At 37.9% G+C, this 17,931-nt stretch overlaps 1 protein-coding gene and 1 long non-coding RNA gene across 2 annotated transcripts in view; both read left to right on the forward strand.

The window, feature by feature from the left end:
- The window catches only part of LOC115779745 (uncharacterized), a 129,281-nt gene extending 122,058 nt beyond the window's left edge, over positions 1 to 7,223 (forward strand). Inside the window, exon 3 of the long non-coding RNA XR_004019934.1 lies at positions 6,900 to 7,223. This is a non-coding gene — a long non-coding RNA (uncharacterized LOC115779745). The remainder of the gene's footprint in view (positions 1 to 6,899) is intronic.
- Positions 7,224 to 7,769: 546 nt separating this feature from the next.
- The window catches only part of cdh22 (cadherin 22), a 92,235-nt gene continuing 82,073 nt past the window's right edge, over positions 7,770 to 17,931 (forward strand). The window contains exon 1 of the mRNA XM_030728988.1: positions 7,770 to 8,000. Within this exon, the coding sequence (XP_030584848.1) occupies positions 7,770 to 8,000 (231 nt within the window). The remainder of the gene's footprint in view (positions 8,001 to 17,931) is intronic.

The following is a 17,931-nucleotide window of genomic DNA, read 5'->3' on the forward strand; positions in this document are numbered from 1 at the left end:
TGGGGCTTCTACTCATCCATCCTGTCAGTACACTAAGGGATCTGATGAGAGGTTGTCATCTACCTGCTTTGCCAGCTTTTGTTGTAGCTATGGAGTCTGTGTTTGCAGTAATTGTCACTGCCTTAAAATGATCAGGCTTGATCTGCTTCACTCTGAAGTCACTGACAAATGGTACAAATCAGTGCAGTGAAGGATTCATCTTTTTCATCCCAAGTTAAAAGGTTTTTCACTGGAAAAAAAAAAAAAAAGAAGCAGCCAGTATTTTTCACTCAGTAGTTCACAGTACTCATATATGCACTCCACACAACTCTCTGAAGTGGCGTCTAATCTGATTGGTCAGGGGAGACACGATAGAGAGAAGGGAGGTCTAATGGCAGAACAGAGAGGCAAAGATAACAAGCTTATCAGTGTGGGAAAAAAAAAAAAAGAGTGGGAAAAAACTTGTTTTGGAGACAATCTCAAACAGAACACTGACCAGTTAGTTGGCTTGTCAGCAACATTTTCAGCGACATTTTTCCCACTTTTCAACAGGTGATCTTTTATTGCTGTCATTGGGTCTGTTTAATTAGTGAATTAATAATGCGTTATTCAGATTTCTGTAACTTAAGGTTTTCTGTGTAATGGTTTCTTCAGTATTTCCTTCTAATCAGATCAGATTTTATTAAGGACCAGTCACGAGCAGTTCATAGAGCACCATAATATAATAATAATAATAATGCAACTATTTTCATATGTTGTCCACTATATGAAACAACCACTAAAAAGCTTCTATGGAAAGCTACATTAACCTTGCCTAATCATGGTCACCATCTAGCCTATTACAGCTAAATACAATCAACAGCCAATTACAGTGTTAAGCAACTGTGACCTTTAAGATGTCCAGGGTAATGTGATAAAACGAGTAATAAACCAGTATGTAAACAAAGGAGAAGGACTCTACTCTGATTAAGTTAATATTGTGGGCCAATTACGTCCACAGTAGTCATTTATTGTATATTACTTTTTCTTTTTTTTTCTTTTTTTTTTTAGCAAACAACTAAGTGGTGGCTTACTCCATAACATAATTGCTGGGTAAATCTCCTACATAATTATAAAGAACAAAATATTTTACATTATGTAACACTGTCACAGTGAAATCATTGCTCGCGATACGGGAGCTTGATAAGTGCTCTAATAATAGTAACAACAATGTAAGTAATATTAATGTTTATTTTCCTTTGAAAAGGGGAAAAGGCCACTGATTTAAGATGCCCTGGCTATGCTGTGTCCCAGAACAAATGCATATTAACACACACACACACACACACACACACACACACACACACACACACACACACACACACACACACACACACACACACACACACACACACACACACACGGATATAGATGCACTGTATGCTTTCATGTCTGTGAATGCGCACATCTGTGTGTGAGAGTGTGTGTCAGAGACAGAGAGGGCTGTCTGCTGGTCATTGGCCCCATGCCTATCAGTTTGCAGTGATCAGTCTTGCCTGGCTGTCGTCTGCTCGCTGCCAGCTGTCAAAGGGCTTGCTCTGGGCATGCCCACTGATGAGAGGCTGCAGCCATGCGCTAGAATCAATCCAGCACTCTAATAGGTCACGAATGACTGCACAGTGCTTGCCAATAGCTTTGGATTGGAGAATGAGTAGAGGAGGGAATGGAAAGAGATAGTGGAAAGAAAGAAAGAAATGCACAGGGAAAGATGGATGCTTCAGACATATTGTTTTTTAATCATCAGTGTTTTTTTTTTCCTTTTTTTTTCAACAACAAGGTTTACTACCCACTGTTACAAAACAAAGGGGTGATAATTTGCCTCTGCTAGCTAAGGCTTAGTACTCCTTTGTAGTGATGGCCAAGTTTTGGTGAAATCAGAACACACTAACATAAATCTCTCTCTCTCTCTGTTTCTCACCGCATCTCATTAGAGTTACCCACTTTTAGACCCAAGTAAAAGTAAATGTGTACACACTTAATGGAATTCCCTAAGTGAAGAAGTAGAACAGAAGGAGAACGATTTTCATGGAGGAGAGTACATTTTATGTTTTGGATGCCAAGCAGTTGGTGCTTAGCAAATGTTTCAAATGTTTGCAAAGCGACTTGTGGGCCATTGGTGCACACAGAAAAATATTTGATACAAATGCTCTCTAATTAATCAAAATTCAAACTGCCTGTCCCACTGTTAAATCATCTACTGTAAGGGAACAGGGAAAGGAGATAGGCAAAAAGAAATTAATTCTATCTTCCCAATGTTGTTTGCCTTTGAGGCACAGAGGAATAAACAGTGTGTTTTTTTTATTACTTTGAAGTTATCACTCCACAGCTGTAAAATATCTAATTGGAAACTTGAAAAGAAATACATTTGATAAATTTAAGTCAAGTGAGGGACTTAAGAGGAGTTTTGCCTCCCTCTCTCTCTTTGTCTCTCTCTAAACACACACACACACACACACACAGTATATATCATCAATTTAACTGCAATATATCAACTGTCAAAGTAACAAGCGATACATTTCCTTTCATATCACAAAATGTATTTCTAATAAACATTTCACTTGTGTCATAGTTGACTCCTACAAGATTTTCTGAGCTTCAGCTATGATCCTTCAAAAGTATCTTTTCTGGTATGTTCTGTAATTGAATAGAGCTCGAGTGAATTAAATAAATTAATCAATCAACTAAATTATTCAGATATCATTTGCAAAAATATTGATCGATAAACAATGTCAAGAATACATTTCTTGATTGACACATGCCTGCATGGACCAGGCATTCGCCTACTTTCTTTTTTTTTTCTTTCAGACAGAAAATAGGACCGTGTTAAAAGTCCTAGAGAGGTGTGTTGCTACAGGTGGCAGTGTGAAAATTAAATAAGAGCCGAGACACTGCACAACAATTCATACCTCCAGCCAGAAGTTCTATCCTGAGATAAGGTAAACAGCAAAATAAACAGTACAATTAGCTCAGGGCTATACTCAACACATTGCAAGGTAATCTCCCAGCAATTTGGGTTTTGTTGGTCATTGCAGTGTGTTTTTAATAAATGATGCTACATTGCATTTTGCAATAACGTTCTGAGCTGAGAGAAGATTCACTCTTTCCTTGCCGACTGTGCACCTGAGCAGATGGTGGATGAACAGCACATTTTTTTTGGTGTAGCTTGTGGGAAACAACAAAGCAAACAGATAGGTAATATGGTCAGACCTTTAGAGATACCTACAAGTTGGAATTTGCTCTTTAGTAATACAGTGGGTGTGGCCTGGTTACAGAGGGAAACAACTCTGCCATCCCCACTGCCAGGCAGCAGGGAATAGTCATTATTTCTCAGGAGCAAGTGGTGGCTTTTAGAGAGGGGCACAGACACAGAAAAGCTTGATCACATTCTGTCTCGCTGCTGTCTGAGCAAAGCTCCATCTAAAAAGAGTGCTGGAAAATGGTCCCATCACTGCCAACAACCAAACTCCCACTGTTAGTGGACACAGGCAGCCATGTGTAGTGCCAAGGCACACTGTGCACCATTGGTGTTGGTCTAAGATGCTAATGGGTCCAGGGCTGTGTGTTTGTCATGGGAGACAAAATTATCCATGACTGCTGAATTATCTCACTGGGTTTCAGTGTGATGCGTAGTGCTGAAAGACTAGACTTTTTATTCTGTGCATATTTAATCAAATTTATTTACAGCTACGATTTTGACTTCCAACAATTTTGAAATTAAGACAAAAAAGTATTATGATGAATTTTGTTTCACAATGATTCTCGTATTTGGTCTGGAGTTGTATTTCCATTGCATCCATCTCCTTTACAGCAGTGTGCCTCCATTCCTTAAATTTACTCACTGGGCAGTGAGACCGAGTGTGGCAGGTTTAGTTTAGATTAATGTACTGAGAGGATTTGATCAGCAAAAAAGGTAAAACCACTTTAGGTGTTTGGAAATGCTTTGGTGGTAAGGTGTCTGACTAGATTTAACAACTGCAATATGTGATGTTTCAAGTCAGAGAGTATAATACTGTTTATGTTTTTTTTTTTTTTTTCGCAGTTATTTCCTGCCTCTGTGAGCTGTTGGTAAACTCATCACTGACTGTCCAGCCAGTTTATAAATAAGATGGTTATAGGATCCATTACTGGATAAACAACAGCACAAATTTTTGTATCCAACAGCCTGAGCCCCAGTGATTTTTATTATTATTTTTTAAGACATGGGTGGTCTGCTTAAAAGGAGGCTCTAATCCATTATATAATGGAACAGTAGGATATATAATGTCCTTTGTTTTTGGAACTAGACCTATACTAAAATTTAAATGCAGCTCTTAGAGCAGTAATAAACACGTTAGCTCCCTATTCCCCAACTACTGTTGCAAAGAACAGGTTGTCTTTAGTTTTAAAATACCCAGATGCAATACGCTAATAAATAGCCCTGTTTTGGTTCTTAACAAACTTGGAGAAAACATGCCAACTGGATTTTGCTTTTAAGGCAATTCAAGTCTTGGAGCGCTCTACACTGAGTGAATGCATGCAATATGTTAACTCTCATTTTATTCTTCATACAGTATCTACCTTCTTTACTTCCTCCCACACAGAGGTATTTTATTTTGAGAGGTGGTTTCCTTTTCTTGCAAGATATTGTCTGCAAGATTTGTGAGATCATAATCATGAGAAACCATCTAGGTGTGCACTTTTAGCCAAATCATAGCTAGCTTGGATCAATCAGCATCCCGTGAGGAACTACGGACCAATTAGAGCTTGCAGCTTATGGGAAACATTAGACATATGGCTTGTCCAGTAACCTGCCATATATTTTCAAAATGACAGTGCTTTTTATTTCTTACAACGATAGCACAAGTCACTGGCTGGCTGATAGCTTCCAAAACTGCTTGCCCTTTTCCAAAAAGTTTCCAAGGACGCTCTCCCAGATGGTTCTGTTTCACAAACCATCTGGCACAGGTTACTTAAGTTGTTACACTCAATAAATGGCACACAATGTGCCATTTCTGCTACCTGGGGAAGGTTACCAATAGCTACTGAGGAAATTGAATGTGTTACCATGATTTTGTTTTAGTTGCGCAATCCAACCTTAATTTTTCAGAATTTAACCCAAAACCTCTCAATAGATTGCCACATAATTCAGTGACTACATTAAAGTGTTTTGTCTTTGGTGATCCTCTCACCTCTCCCACAGAGGAGTTGACAGTTTTATTGCTGGATGAATTGTAATAGTTATAAAGTAACTCAGTGATAAGGATGATTAAATTTGATTAAATACCTACTAAATTCTCATCAACCATTTTTTTTTTAGCATTTAGTGCTAGTTAGAATGGTAACATGCTGATGCATTAAACTCAGATGACAAATATAGTAAACATGTTAGATGATCATTTTAGCATGTTTGCATGCATCAACATGTGTTTACCTCAAATCATTGCTGTGCCAAAGGACAAAATCATCTAGTTTCTAATGTGACTGGAAACCTTTGGAAATTTTATGCTTGCAAAATGCTTACTATCTACAATACTAGAGCATTTAGTCAGAAATTAAATGCATATTGTATGTGCTTACTATGTGGTTACTCAGTTTAGAGTAGCACATCTATCCCTGCATCACTGTGAACACTAAAAGTACAATAACAAGCTTATATTTTCAAAATCTTATATATTGAAATCCATGTACAGCTCTTCTATTAACAGTCACTGTGCTGAAGTGAATAAAGAGGTCTGAGCTGTTTAAGTTACTCCTGAACTGTTTCCTCTGGAGATTGGACACCCCCAGAGCAGTTGGTTTCCAATACCACGGACATTTCCCTGACCAGCAGGCTGAGAAGGAATTATTTCCGGATGCTCCAAGCTTGCTACCGGGCAGCAGGAGAGTGAGATTAGAAATTCCTTCTAAGCCAGCAGAAATAGGTTAAACCACCTGCTGGCCTTAGGAGCTTTTCTTCGACTGGTGTTGCAATCTTCTTTCTTAAGGTTGTTAGGCCAGGGACACAGTAAATGTTATTGTTTCTCCTCTTTTGGTCCTTTTGTTCTGAATGTTTCAAAGAGGCCATAAATCACACCCACACCCACAGCCACACAAAACACAACACAGTCTCTTTCATTCCCTCTTATATTCTTCAGCCCATTTAATTTCATGTTTTTCTTTCACTCTCTTCTTTCGCTTCCCTTACCGGCTCTGCTCTGTGAACTCTGCCTTTCTCTCAACCTCTGTGCATGTTTCACAGCAGCCAAGGACCATGTCTGTTACCCCCTGCTGCTCCCCAATGTTTGTCTGAAGTATTAGGGGGTGTTGCCTCATTGGATAGAATTAATTGATTAATACTTTTATCCAATTAGTGTTCCCTCATGCAATTAATCAGCTGGCTGCGGTTAGGTCCGCTCCATCAGTTGGATGAAAGGCAGACAGATGCTTTGGGTTTCGTGTGTGATGAACAGTGACCTTTCTTGCTTGCTTTCCCTTTCTCACTTTCTCACTTTCTCTCTTTCTCTCTCTCCCTCTCTCTTTTTCTTTCCTTCCTTCCCACGCACCTGGGTTTCTGTCTTCCTGTCCTGTTTTCACCATTCTTCAGCTTATGGGACATTGTTAGAATTCTTGCTGAACACAAGAATTGCTAGTAGAAAATCGTTTATTAGGAACAAAGAGGTAAAGAAAGACAAACTGAACCAAAAAATGGTGTTTAACAATATTGATAGTAAGGAGATCTGAAAAATATACATCATTAATAACCCACAGCAGGCATTGCAAAAAAAAGAGAAGAAAAAATGTTAAATTTGATATATTAAAAAAATTATTTTGCTGATCAGTCAATCCTCAAAACTATGAAGTAGAAAATATTTCCATATTGAGGTCAAATTATAGCTACGATAACTGTCTCTTCTGTTTTACAGGTTCCCCCTCTCCCTGCCTTCAAATCCTTGATGGAGCTGTCATAATGGCGGAAAAAACACTGTAGGACCTTTGAAGAATGAACTTTCCAAACCAATGGATTGTTTTGAAGGGCAAAGCTGTCAAAGACCAAACATTATCACCAACAGTAAAATCTGTTGGCCTTTTCTCAGTTCAAGGTTTCTGCTTCAGAAGGTAAAACCAGCTGTGACTTTTCAAGGAGCTGAACTACGGAAGAGTTTTCTCTTCAGCAAAGTTTAAACAAGTCCTTTTTAGACAGCTTAGTATCAAACCACCTGAAACACACACCAGCTACTGGAGGTGACATGGCTAGAAGTGAAAATGGAAGCACCACAACCAGTAATCAATACAAAGTCAAAAATGGATGGAAATCATAACTTTCACTCTTCATAGACATGCTTCTCAGTGTCATTCTGTCCTTGCCCCGCCCATAATTCCTTCATTGATCAGTAAGCCAGTCAATAAAATCTGTTTGTGCTGCTTTCAGACAAAATTTTACAAAGTCGGTTTGTCTCACTATTTTAAGTCAAAAACAAACAACAACAACAACAACAAAAGTTGGGGCAGACACTATGAAGAATCAGGATGACTGACCATGTTACAGTACAAACAGTTACTCTGCAGGTGGTACAACTCCAGTGTGCTCTATGACCTGCCTTGTATTTGGCAGATAACTTTAGATTGATTTGTGATCCTATGGATTAACTTTCAAGTTCTTTCACAAAGACCTTCAAGTGTGTCCTTTTGGAGTTTCATTTCAGACAAAACTAAAACAGAAAATCTTCTCCTGTGTGCATGTATCATTTGCTTTACATGTAGACAGGAAGAATTGTATTATTTTTTTAAACAAAATGGCCCCTGTATGGACAGCAGGAGTTTGGACACTATTGGCAGCAGTCACTCTTCTTAGCTGCAATATTTTTACCTGGTGTGAGGCCTCAAGGACTAGTGGCACAACTTCTGGAGGACAAGAACAGGAACAAGGACCCTCGTCACTTGAACGAGTAAAGAGAGGATGGGTGTGGAATCAATTCTTTGTGGTGGAGGAGTATACAGGAACAGAGCCGCTGTATGTAGGAAAGGTAAGACATTATAACTTATTTCATAAATGTATGAAGAACTTTGTGAAGTGTCAATTCCTTGAACTGTTGGTTGTGAAAATTAAAAAAAAATTACTTCCTCAGGATGTAGTTTATATAGGGGTAAAAAAATGCTAAAGAAAACATTACTCTGGACAATGTTCAATAAGATGTTAGTGATGTGCTTTGAAGGGAGATGAATGGGTTAGGGAGCTATGTTGACGTTAAAGTCAGAGTTTTCATTGTCATAAAAGTAGCTTTCTTTTTATCTGGTTTAATGTAATCTGTTCGGGAGTGGGTTATTTTCAGAGTTTTGGTTTTAAATTGACTGGAAGTGCAAAATATTCATTGTTTCTTTTATTTACAGTAAGCGTTAAGTGTGATATAGATCCTCTGATGAAGGAAGATGTATTATATGTGCAACTTGTTGAGCCTTGCCTTACTGAAACCAGTAAATGAAGCCCAGCTGTAAAGTTACAGCAGTGCAAACTGTGTGCAGGTCCTAAACTGCTAAGTCTCTTGTTAAAATTGCAGCTAATCAAGTTCAGATCAGAAAACTGATCATTTGCATTTCTAAGCTATTTATTGTAAATCATTTTTAATCAATACAATTAATTTTGCTTTGAACTTTACACAAACTAAACTGATTTCAATATCTCCTTTATTAGGCTGTGGAGAGTGTCAGAGCTGAACACACTCAGTAATAATTAATATATCAAAAGTTTTACAGCTCAAACACACAGCTGTGATGCCGCCCCCCCCCCCAAACAAACAAAAAAATAAAACAGCACCATTTAGAGCACAGCCAGTGGTAAAATAAATAAAACTTGAGCTAATATTCTTTTTTTTCCACTCAGTGTACTTATGATGCTTATGAATTCATCAGATTTAAGATCTTCTGCAGGTTTGCTCACAAATTTTTTATAGTCTTCAGAGAACTTTACGATCTGTTCTTCTCTGATTGGAGTAGGTGGTACTTAATCCATTTTGTGCTCAAGAAGAGTCAAATGATGCATCAAATGCCCCCTTTTATGTGAGTGAGCACAGAACCTGAAGTCAAAAGCCTGAGTTAACTAAGAAAGTTGATGGTCATCTTGATGACACCTGTTATTTCTAACTGAGGTCTAAAGTTTTGTAAAGCCAGCTAACACAAAGAAAGAAGGTATGTTGAACTTTCTTTGCATTATAGACATTTTACATGATACATTTCCAAGTTGTTGTAAAATTACTGCAGATGTTTTACATTATCAGGAAGAAGGCATTATTTCTAAGACCGTCACCCATCATGTCACCTCTACATAGCAGAAGACATTGGACATTGGAGTTCCTCCAAAGCAAGTACTGCTGTTGTCCTTGAGGAACAGAGTAAATAAAGTGCCCAAACATAGATATACTACAATACAAATAGGCTTTCAAGGGCAGACATGCTCTTATATATGAATTAGCTATTTGAGGAACTTAATGCATAGTGACTCACATAAGTTATTTTAGAAAATAATTTGTTTGATGCCATTGTGTCTCCTTTAAAATACTCTGGCACTTGTGCTTCAGTCAACTAAATTAGTTTAAACATTTATACCTACAATATGTGCTGCATTTTTTGTTTTATTTTGATGACTTGTGAAGCCAAAAGAATCAAATGTAACCCTTGCAGCGTGCACACCTATCAGGAAAGCAACAGCTGTAATCACTCTCCAATCCTTCCTCATTTGCTTTGAGTGGCCAATGAGTCAGTGCAACACGTCATCCAATCCAAACGACAGTATCAGTCGTTTGTGCAGGTCCTAAAATAAGACCTACATGAGCGTTTGCAAAATGAGTGGTCCTACCTGTGGCTTTGCGTGTCATGTGGGTATGCCCATGGGTAATGTTACCTAGCTCAGGAAGTAGTGTGGTAATCGATTAATTGAAAGTTGATGGTTCAATCCCTGGCTGTTCCAGCTGGCATGCCAATGTATTCGAGGGCAAAATACTGAAGTGCTTGTATGAATAAGGAATGTTGCATAAAGCACTTTGAAAGTAAAGCGTTTTATAAGACAATTTATTTATTTATTGTTTTAATTTTTCCGGTTGCATAAATTGCCATTTAGTCCACGTAAACTTTTCAGAAATCTGAGGAAATCACTATTTACCTATTTTTTTAATCGCACACACTTTCATCTACGACTGCTAGAAGTTGCTTAATTTCACTTTAAAATGCAGATATTGGTCATAAAACATGCCTGCAGAAACCACTGATGACGAGATTTATTGGACTGTAAAATCAGGTGAGAGTTCCTACAATAATTCTTGACCTGCCTTAGATATCCTAGTCATTTAAAGCCTAGCTTACTTTGTTCAGTTCATGAAAATGCAATACAGAAAATTAAGGTAAAATGGCATTTGTCCAGTGGTGTCCAACCTTTCGCACACAAGCGCACGTATAGAAAAACTACACAACAATGGCACTACTACATATATTTCATAGGCATACTGTTCATCTGTGTGATTGCATTAACTGTCAGCTCCTCTTAAAAATCTCCTTATTTATCCAGTTTACATAAAGGAGAAAATGATTGTAGTTCACGATAAAAGTGTGATTTGGTCAAAGTCAAAGCTCAACTACATTAAAAGCATTTCTGAATGGTCTAATTATGCACTTCCTCTAATCAGTAACCACAAATGGTTCCCTGTGCACTTTGGCATTTGCTTTGTAGGACAAAGATGCAAATTGGCCAGAATTGTTGCCAAAACGCATCACTTGAAGCGACTGCATTACTAAACAGACACTAGCACTAAAACCTTCCATGCAATCAACGGTAATTTCATTGTAGTCACATTTATGCATCTCCTTTTTAACCTGCATAAAATTACAGAGTTCTTGAGGTCAAGACCTTGGCATTTTGAATGAAGAGCAAGAGGTTAAGTCCAAGTGGTTTCCTGCTGAGAATTACCTCTGAACATAATTCTAAATAAGAATTACAACTTTTTTTGCAATGCAAACACTTTAGCTATTCAAAACAAAAGCTCTGGACATACTGTTATGTACCCATTACATCATCCAAATGCATATTTACCTTCATAATGTAGGAAACTTTTTCACTGACATTTACTTACATGCTTTCACTAAGGTAGGCATATGCCTCCCACATGACTTCATGCAACTGAAGAGAAGACACCATTTTTAAAGAACACAGATACTTTCAGCTGTCAGTAGCTTTTTAGCTCCTGTACCATGTAATAGTCACTGTGATTTTCAGACTTCTTTCAGTCCACTCTCTCTGAAAACTGTAGCCCACTGGCTTAAAACTGAGTACTTTGTGTTCATGCGCTACATGAAAAGCTTTCCAAGGTTAGGCTTCAAAGCCAATTTAGCTCAGTCTCAAACTCTACAGTATCTATTTTTTTTTCCTTTTGCTTACAGTGTACCAAGTGAATGGAAACAAAAGCCATACAGTCATTAATTATAACTCATAATAAAAATAATGACACATGATTTAGCCATTTTATCTGTTGACTTACTAGCTTGTATCACCTTTTTATGACTAAAGTCATCACTAAACAAAAAAAAAAGCAAGGAGCTATCTGTTTGTCTTCTTTGAAAAATCACATGAATTATGATTTATTTTTTTGCTATCTTTAAAAGTGCCTTGAACTTTAATATTGCTTTTTAATGCATTTTAGCTCATTTGTCCAATCATAAAAGTTCTTTAGAAGCAATGAAAATGCATTGTTGTGTCTCCTTAGTGTTTGGTAACAAAGCTACTCTACTTAGTGATGACAGCTTCAGCAATGCCCTTCTTTTTGATGTTGAGGACAACGTCTTGACACCAGAAATCTGATCAGTGAATGCCATTTTCTAATGTAATTATAGATAATGGGTATATGTCAAATTAAATCAGTTTGCTATCATCTCAGTGGCAAGTGTACATTTGATAATATTTTCATTTTCTTTTTTTTCTTTTTTTTCATCTCATTCACATCCCATTCATCAGCTGTTTCTCAAATAAAACTCGGTGAGTTGATGAGAGTGGACACCGTGTATGATTCGATTGCCTTACACAGGACGTGATATGAAAAGATGGAACATTAAAGCAGACAGAATGAGACACGCTGATGAGTCACATGCATCAATCATGTAATCCCCTTGTTTCTAATCAGTTAGACATGGCAATTGACCAGCTAATATTGCATCTGCATATATTGATCTCTCTTTTCTTATAAATGAATGGAGATGTTCTCCGTACCAGAGCCTGGACTTACAGAATAATTATCCTTTGATCATTATTTGCCTGCAATTGTGACTGTGATGCATTCCTGCTGGCAGAACCGATGCAGTGTAAACAATGCAACAGGCAACACTGTCTGTCCACTGGTAGAGGAATAGACAGAACAAAGCCGAGTGACATATGAGAAAAAGGAATGAAGGAAGAGGAAGGCTTCAAAGGGAGACTGGAAAACAAGAACCTTCATACACTGACTGGTGATTCATTCAAAGGACAGGGTGCCAGGGAAGACAGTGAGCTGATATAGAAGAGCTTAAGGGACCTTGAGGGAGTGATGCAGCAGGAGGGAGAAGAGAAATTATTTTATTAATAAAATTATCAAGTTATTGCATTTCGTGTGACTAGGGCAGTGGCCAGTGCTATCAGTGCTATTTATGGAGTGTGGATGGATTGCCTGGGTGTTAAAACATGCTCACACACAGGATGCTGGATTTTTGGTATCAACACTTTAATTTAAGCAATGAAGGATTAGAGCCGAGCATTTGGCCTCTGTGATGAATAATTGCAAAAAAGTTTATTTTTGCATCATACTTTAACCCAACTCAGCAAACTTGCCAAACTCACTTTTTTTCACATTGCAGCTGCTGCCACTGTTCTGGTGCCTACTGCCAGTGAAGTCAGATTTACCAGTAAAATGGTCAGTTACATGAAATTTGTTCATATCTAGCACTTTCCTACTCTACGTGAGCACTTTATACAACATGTCACATTCACACAAGGCTTTTTTTTTTTTTTTAAACTACGCCTAAGTGCTTTCGATCTAACATTCACACTCCAATAAACACATCAGAGAGCAACTTGGGGTTCAGTATCTTGCCCAAGGATACTTTGGCACACAGACTGGAGCAGCCAGGATCGAAGCACCAACCTTCCAATTACCAGATGACCTGCTCTATCTCCCAAGTGACAGCTGCCCGGTTTTGTCTGTATATTTAGATAAATAATACTTGTGTACTTTAATGATCTGAAAAGCATATATTTTCTTATATGCCAGCGCCTTTTCAAAACTGTGCTGTGATAAAAGGAAGGGAACTGGGGAAGAGAGAATTGCTGTAGAGCACAGGTAATCTGAAATGGGTCTTGTTAAAGGAGGTAGAAGGGGAAGAGAGACATTCTTCATCTCTTCTGTCGTGTTTTTTTTTTTTTTTCCTTCTGTGTTGACAAATGCTGCCAGAAGTAAATCCATTGTGAGGGTGAATGCGTATGAGGCAGACAATTTTTGCAGACATGCACACATTTTATGCTCAATCTCTATACGATTGTGTAGAGTTTCAGTGTTTTCTTTATGTCTTTCCAATTCTCTGATCTTTGTGTCCATATCTGGGATGGATTTCTGTATACTGTCTCAGCATGAACAGAGAAAAAGTGCTTGTTATGGTTCAAGGTGCTTCTTATCCCATTTTAATTCTCAAGCCAAATGAAACAGATGGGCTTTTTTTTTTATTTTATTAAATTTTTCTCATACATCCTACATCTTTCTGAACATTATGTCATGGTCCTGGGCCAGTGGCCCAGTGTTCTGAGTTCTTTTAGTGCTGTTCTGTTTTTGTTGCATATTTCTGGTTGTGTTTAGTTTTCTTGCTGTTTAGTTTCTCGGGTTGTTGTTCTTGTTGTTGTTTTTCTATTGTCCTTGGTTTTAGTTGTTTTTATTTTGCTGTTATTTTGTTTTTCCTGTGTTCTGGTCTTCCCGTGTCTTTGTGCTCCTGTATCTGTTTCTCCCTGTGTCTTGACCCCTTTTTGTATTTAGTGTCCCTTCCCTTAGCCTTCGAGTCTAGTTTCCTATTAGTCTCTCTCCCTTGTGTTGTGGTGTGTCTTGTGTCGGTTATTCCTTGTGTTCTGTTAAGTCTGCGTGTGTGTCTTGGTTGCTCACTTCCTGTTTTATTTTGGCAAGTCTCGTGTTCACTGTGTGTTGCGTTGAATTTTGCTTCCTGTGTTATTAGTTTAATTTGTTTCACCTGTTGTGCCCTGTTGTTTCCACTTGCCCTGATTTCCTAGTGTGTGTATTTAAGGTCTCAGTGTTGTGTAGTTCCTTGTTGCATCCTCGTCTGCCTACCTCTGAAAGTCGGCTTATGCTGTATGTTTTGTATTTCAAGTTTTTGAGTCTTCTCGTGTAGCTGGCTCCTGTCCAGCTTTGGTCTCTTTGAGTTTGTTTAATAAATTTTAAGTTAAATGTTATTCAAGCCTCGAGGGTCAGAACGTGACACATTATCAGTGTATCATTTTCTGTGTTTCTGATTTTAGATGCAGCAGGTTTGTTGGACATACAGTAAAATCTAGTAAAAAATGGTAAACTCCAAAAAGGCAATTTTATAAAACAGGATTTTAAGGTGATTTTCTTAAGTTGTACATTACCAAAGCATTCTTGAAATATATAATCACTCCTTTTAGCATTTTTATTTATGTTTATTTCATTTCCGGGGATGACTGTTTTACTACTGGCCAATTTCCTCACTCTTATTTTTTATTTATTTTTTTTAAATTGAGATCCTGCTAACGAGCTTACCCTTGTACTTTGCATTCTGCTGCCTCATCCTGTATTTAGACAGAATCCAACTCATCTGTGTTGGATTGCAGTTGGCAGTGGTGGTGCTTGTTCTACTCTGTAGATATGCTTTAAGCAGGTGAACAAGGCTAAACAATACAACAAAGACTACAGTTGCCAGCTGCAGCTCCTTTGTTTTACACATGTGCATACCCACTTTTTTGCCATTTTCCTGGTTTGGACAGCAGCAAAGACTTGGTATTTATGCTGCTTTATTTATCTATTTTTAAATATAACCCTAAATCATATTGGCAAATTGTAACACTGTTTTGTCTTTCTGGACATCATATCTCTACTTTCTAAGTTTCTGCAGGTTTGCCTCTCAAACTGTAACTGGCAACATCAGCCCTTCCTTTAAACTTCTTCCTATGACTATTTTTTTCTTTCTTTTCTCACTTCACTATGCTACCATTTTCTATCCACTCTCATCTCTGGTTCTGTCCCTAGTATATACCCTTCCTTCCCCATAGCTGTCTCCATCTAGACTGTCTCTGATACAGCCACCTTGTTAACACTTTGAAGCTTTTAAGATCAGACACTTTACAAGATGTAGTGAAATGTGGCAGGCCTAGTCCTGATTACACAGACTTAAATATAAGACAGTCAGTTTGCTTCATCTTGGAAATCCTTAATAAACTAAATTTTCAGTGGAGCCCACACTTTTCTATGTTCCACTGCGTATTCTATTCTACTAAAGACATTCATTTATTGTCAACTCATCCTTAAAAATGTGGCTTGGAAACAGTGGCACTGACACAAAGACAGGAGGCGGAGCTGGAAGTGGCAGAATTGAAGATGTTAAGATTTTCATTGGGAGTGACCGGGAGGGACACGATTAGAAATGAATAACAGAGGGACAGTATTTAGAGACAAAGTTAGAGAGACAAGGCTGAGATGGTTTGGACACGTGCAGAGGAGGGATAGTGGATATACTGAATGAAGGATGTTGAATATGGAACTGCCAGGCTGGAGGAGAAGAGGGAGAAGACACAGAAGTTTCATGATGTAGTGAAGGAGGACATGCAGAGGGCTGGTGTGACAGACGAAGATGCTAAGGATAAGCTGAGATGGAGACAGATGATGGATGCATGGTCCAACCAAAAGAAGATGAAGATTAAATCTACTTTTGGTTGTTCACTTATTCAAAAGGGGTCGCCCATAGCGGTTAGCTCCGCATGTTTGATTTAGCAGATTTGTACGCCGCCTACCCTTCCAACCCCATAAAAAGTCAAAACAGCTGACTGCTAAATGTGAAGGAAACTTTCAGTCACTGCATGTGAGTCATATGTCATCGCCTTCAGCAGGTTAGCCTACAGTGACAACTGGACACTTTGTTATGACCCAAAGGTGAGTCTGACAATACATCAACAACCTCACTGTCCCCTGAGTCACCCCACAGGCCTCCACTGTAAAGGCATGGCTGACTAGCATCAAGTTTAACTTAAAGCCAAAAAATCATTACTGTTTAGCTATATTGATAATTTCAGAATTTTTAATAAGTTTAAAGAATAGAATATTTTGTTGAGTATGTAGTATTTTAATCTTCGTACATCATATACATATTGGGAGCTGATCACTGTGTTCATATAGTCACTGATCATTCTTTGTCATACTATGCAAAAATGTTGAAATTAATTTTTTTAAAGCAATCCTGATATTGACATAAACAGTTTAAATGTTATATTTAAACAAAACAAAATTTAAAAGAAATAAAAATCAATTTTTGTATCAATTTTTGGAAAATTTTATAAAAAGGTTACCATTGTTGTTTATATCAGAATTGTTGTTTGGTAGTGACATGCAGTAGTTTAATGGTCTTGGACCCTACAGCGAGATAAACATACATTTTCATTTTGAAAACAACCATAATAAAACCAAGGAAGAAAACATAATGGAGATTACTCAAAATATATATTAAAATGACAAAAATGACAGAGGCCAGGAGAGAGAGAGTGTCTGAGCTGCAACTGCTCCTCTACGCCAACTAAGAACGATCAGTTTTGTTTTCTGTCACCAGTTGTTTAAGCATGAACTATCATTTTATGTAAAAAAAAAACAAAAAAAAAACATACTCTCAGTAATATCCTCAATTTGTGCCCACTGCCACAATATAGTCCCACTCCTTTTTGTTTATCCAAGTCACATTTATACTCCATATCTGTTTCTATCCATCTCAGAAGCTGCATCAGTCTTAATTGGAGAACACCACACACTTACCGATTGCTGAGCCGACTGAACTAGCAGATAGTGAGGTTGCACCATGATCAGGGACTTGACTATTGGTTTGCTTTCAGAGGAAGCAACCACCGTAGCGGATAGGTTACTGCCTAGCTGGAGAGCATCTAATGTTTCCCATCTATATGTTGATATCGATTTTTCTTGCAGGTTGTTTAGATTCCCTCTTGGAGAAAACTGTAGGCAGCGCATTTGGTTTTAGTCACTGTTTATAAACGGTAGCATTTCTAAGCAGTTTTAGTCAGCTCACTATCAAAAGCATCAGAAGAGAAATGCCAAGATCACAGCCACAGGTCTTTGTCCACAACAACAATCCTTTTTCATTTTCTTATCAGCAGGAAAGCTGTGAAGACTATTATCACTTCTCTTGTTTCATTTCAACTGGAAATTACAACCAAAAGCAATGCAGTTTTTCATTGTAATGTTAGTGGTATTAGAATGCATTGCAAATGCAAAGTAATAGCAGCCTTCATATAATACGTGTTAAACATTTAGGATTTTTTTTTTTAAATGAAAATACTCTTTGAAGAATGTACATATTGAGGTTATGCAGACCACTAATCACGTAAGATTATCTTTTCTACCATTTTGCATGTGTGACCCTGTAGGGTTAAGATGAAGCAGTAGAATATGGTCCTTAGATGCTAGTCACACAGGCCTAGAGACTGGTCCACAACCATCTGGCAGCGATTGACCACGTGATCAGTTGTCCAAAACTTGTGATTGCTTTGGTTGCTAGGAGACATCCTACCACCTACTCTCTTAGTGGTACAGAAACATGAAAAGTGTGATGCAAACTGGAAACAGAGACCATTTGCCTTGAAAGTGAAAGCTGTGCCTTTTGAAAAGTTTTGGCTGCAGTGCTCAGGCATAACTTTTACTTTGAAGATGA

The sequence above is a fragment of the Archocentrus centrarchus genome, chromosome 5, assembly GCF_007364275.1.
Source record: "Archocentrus centrarchus isolate MPI-CPG fArcCen1 chromosome 5, fArcCen1, whole genome shotgun sequence".
Classification (NCBI taxonomy): domain Eukaryota; kingdom Metazoa; phylum Chordata; class Actinopteri; order Cichliformes; family Cichlidae; genus Archocentrus; species Archocentrus centrarchus.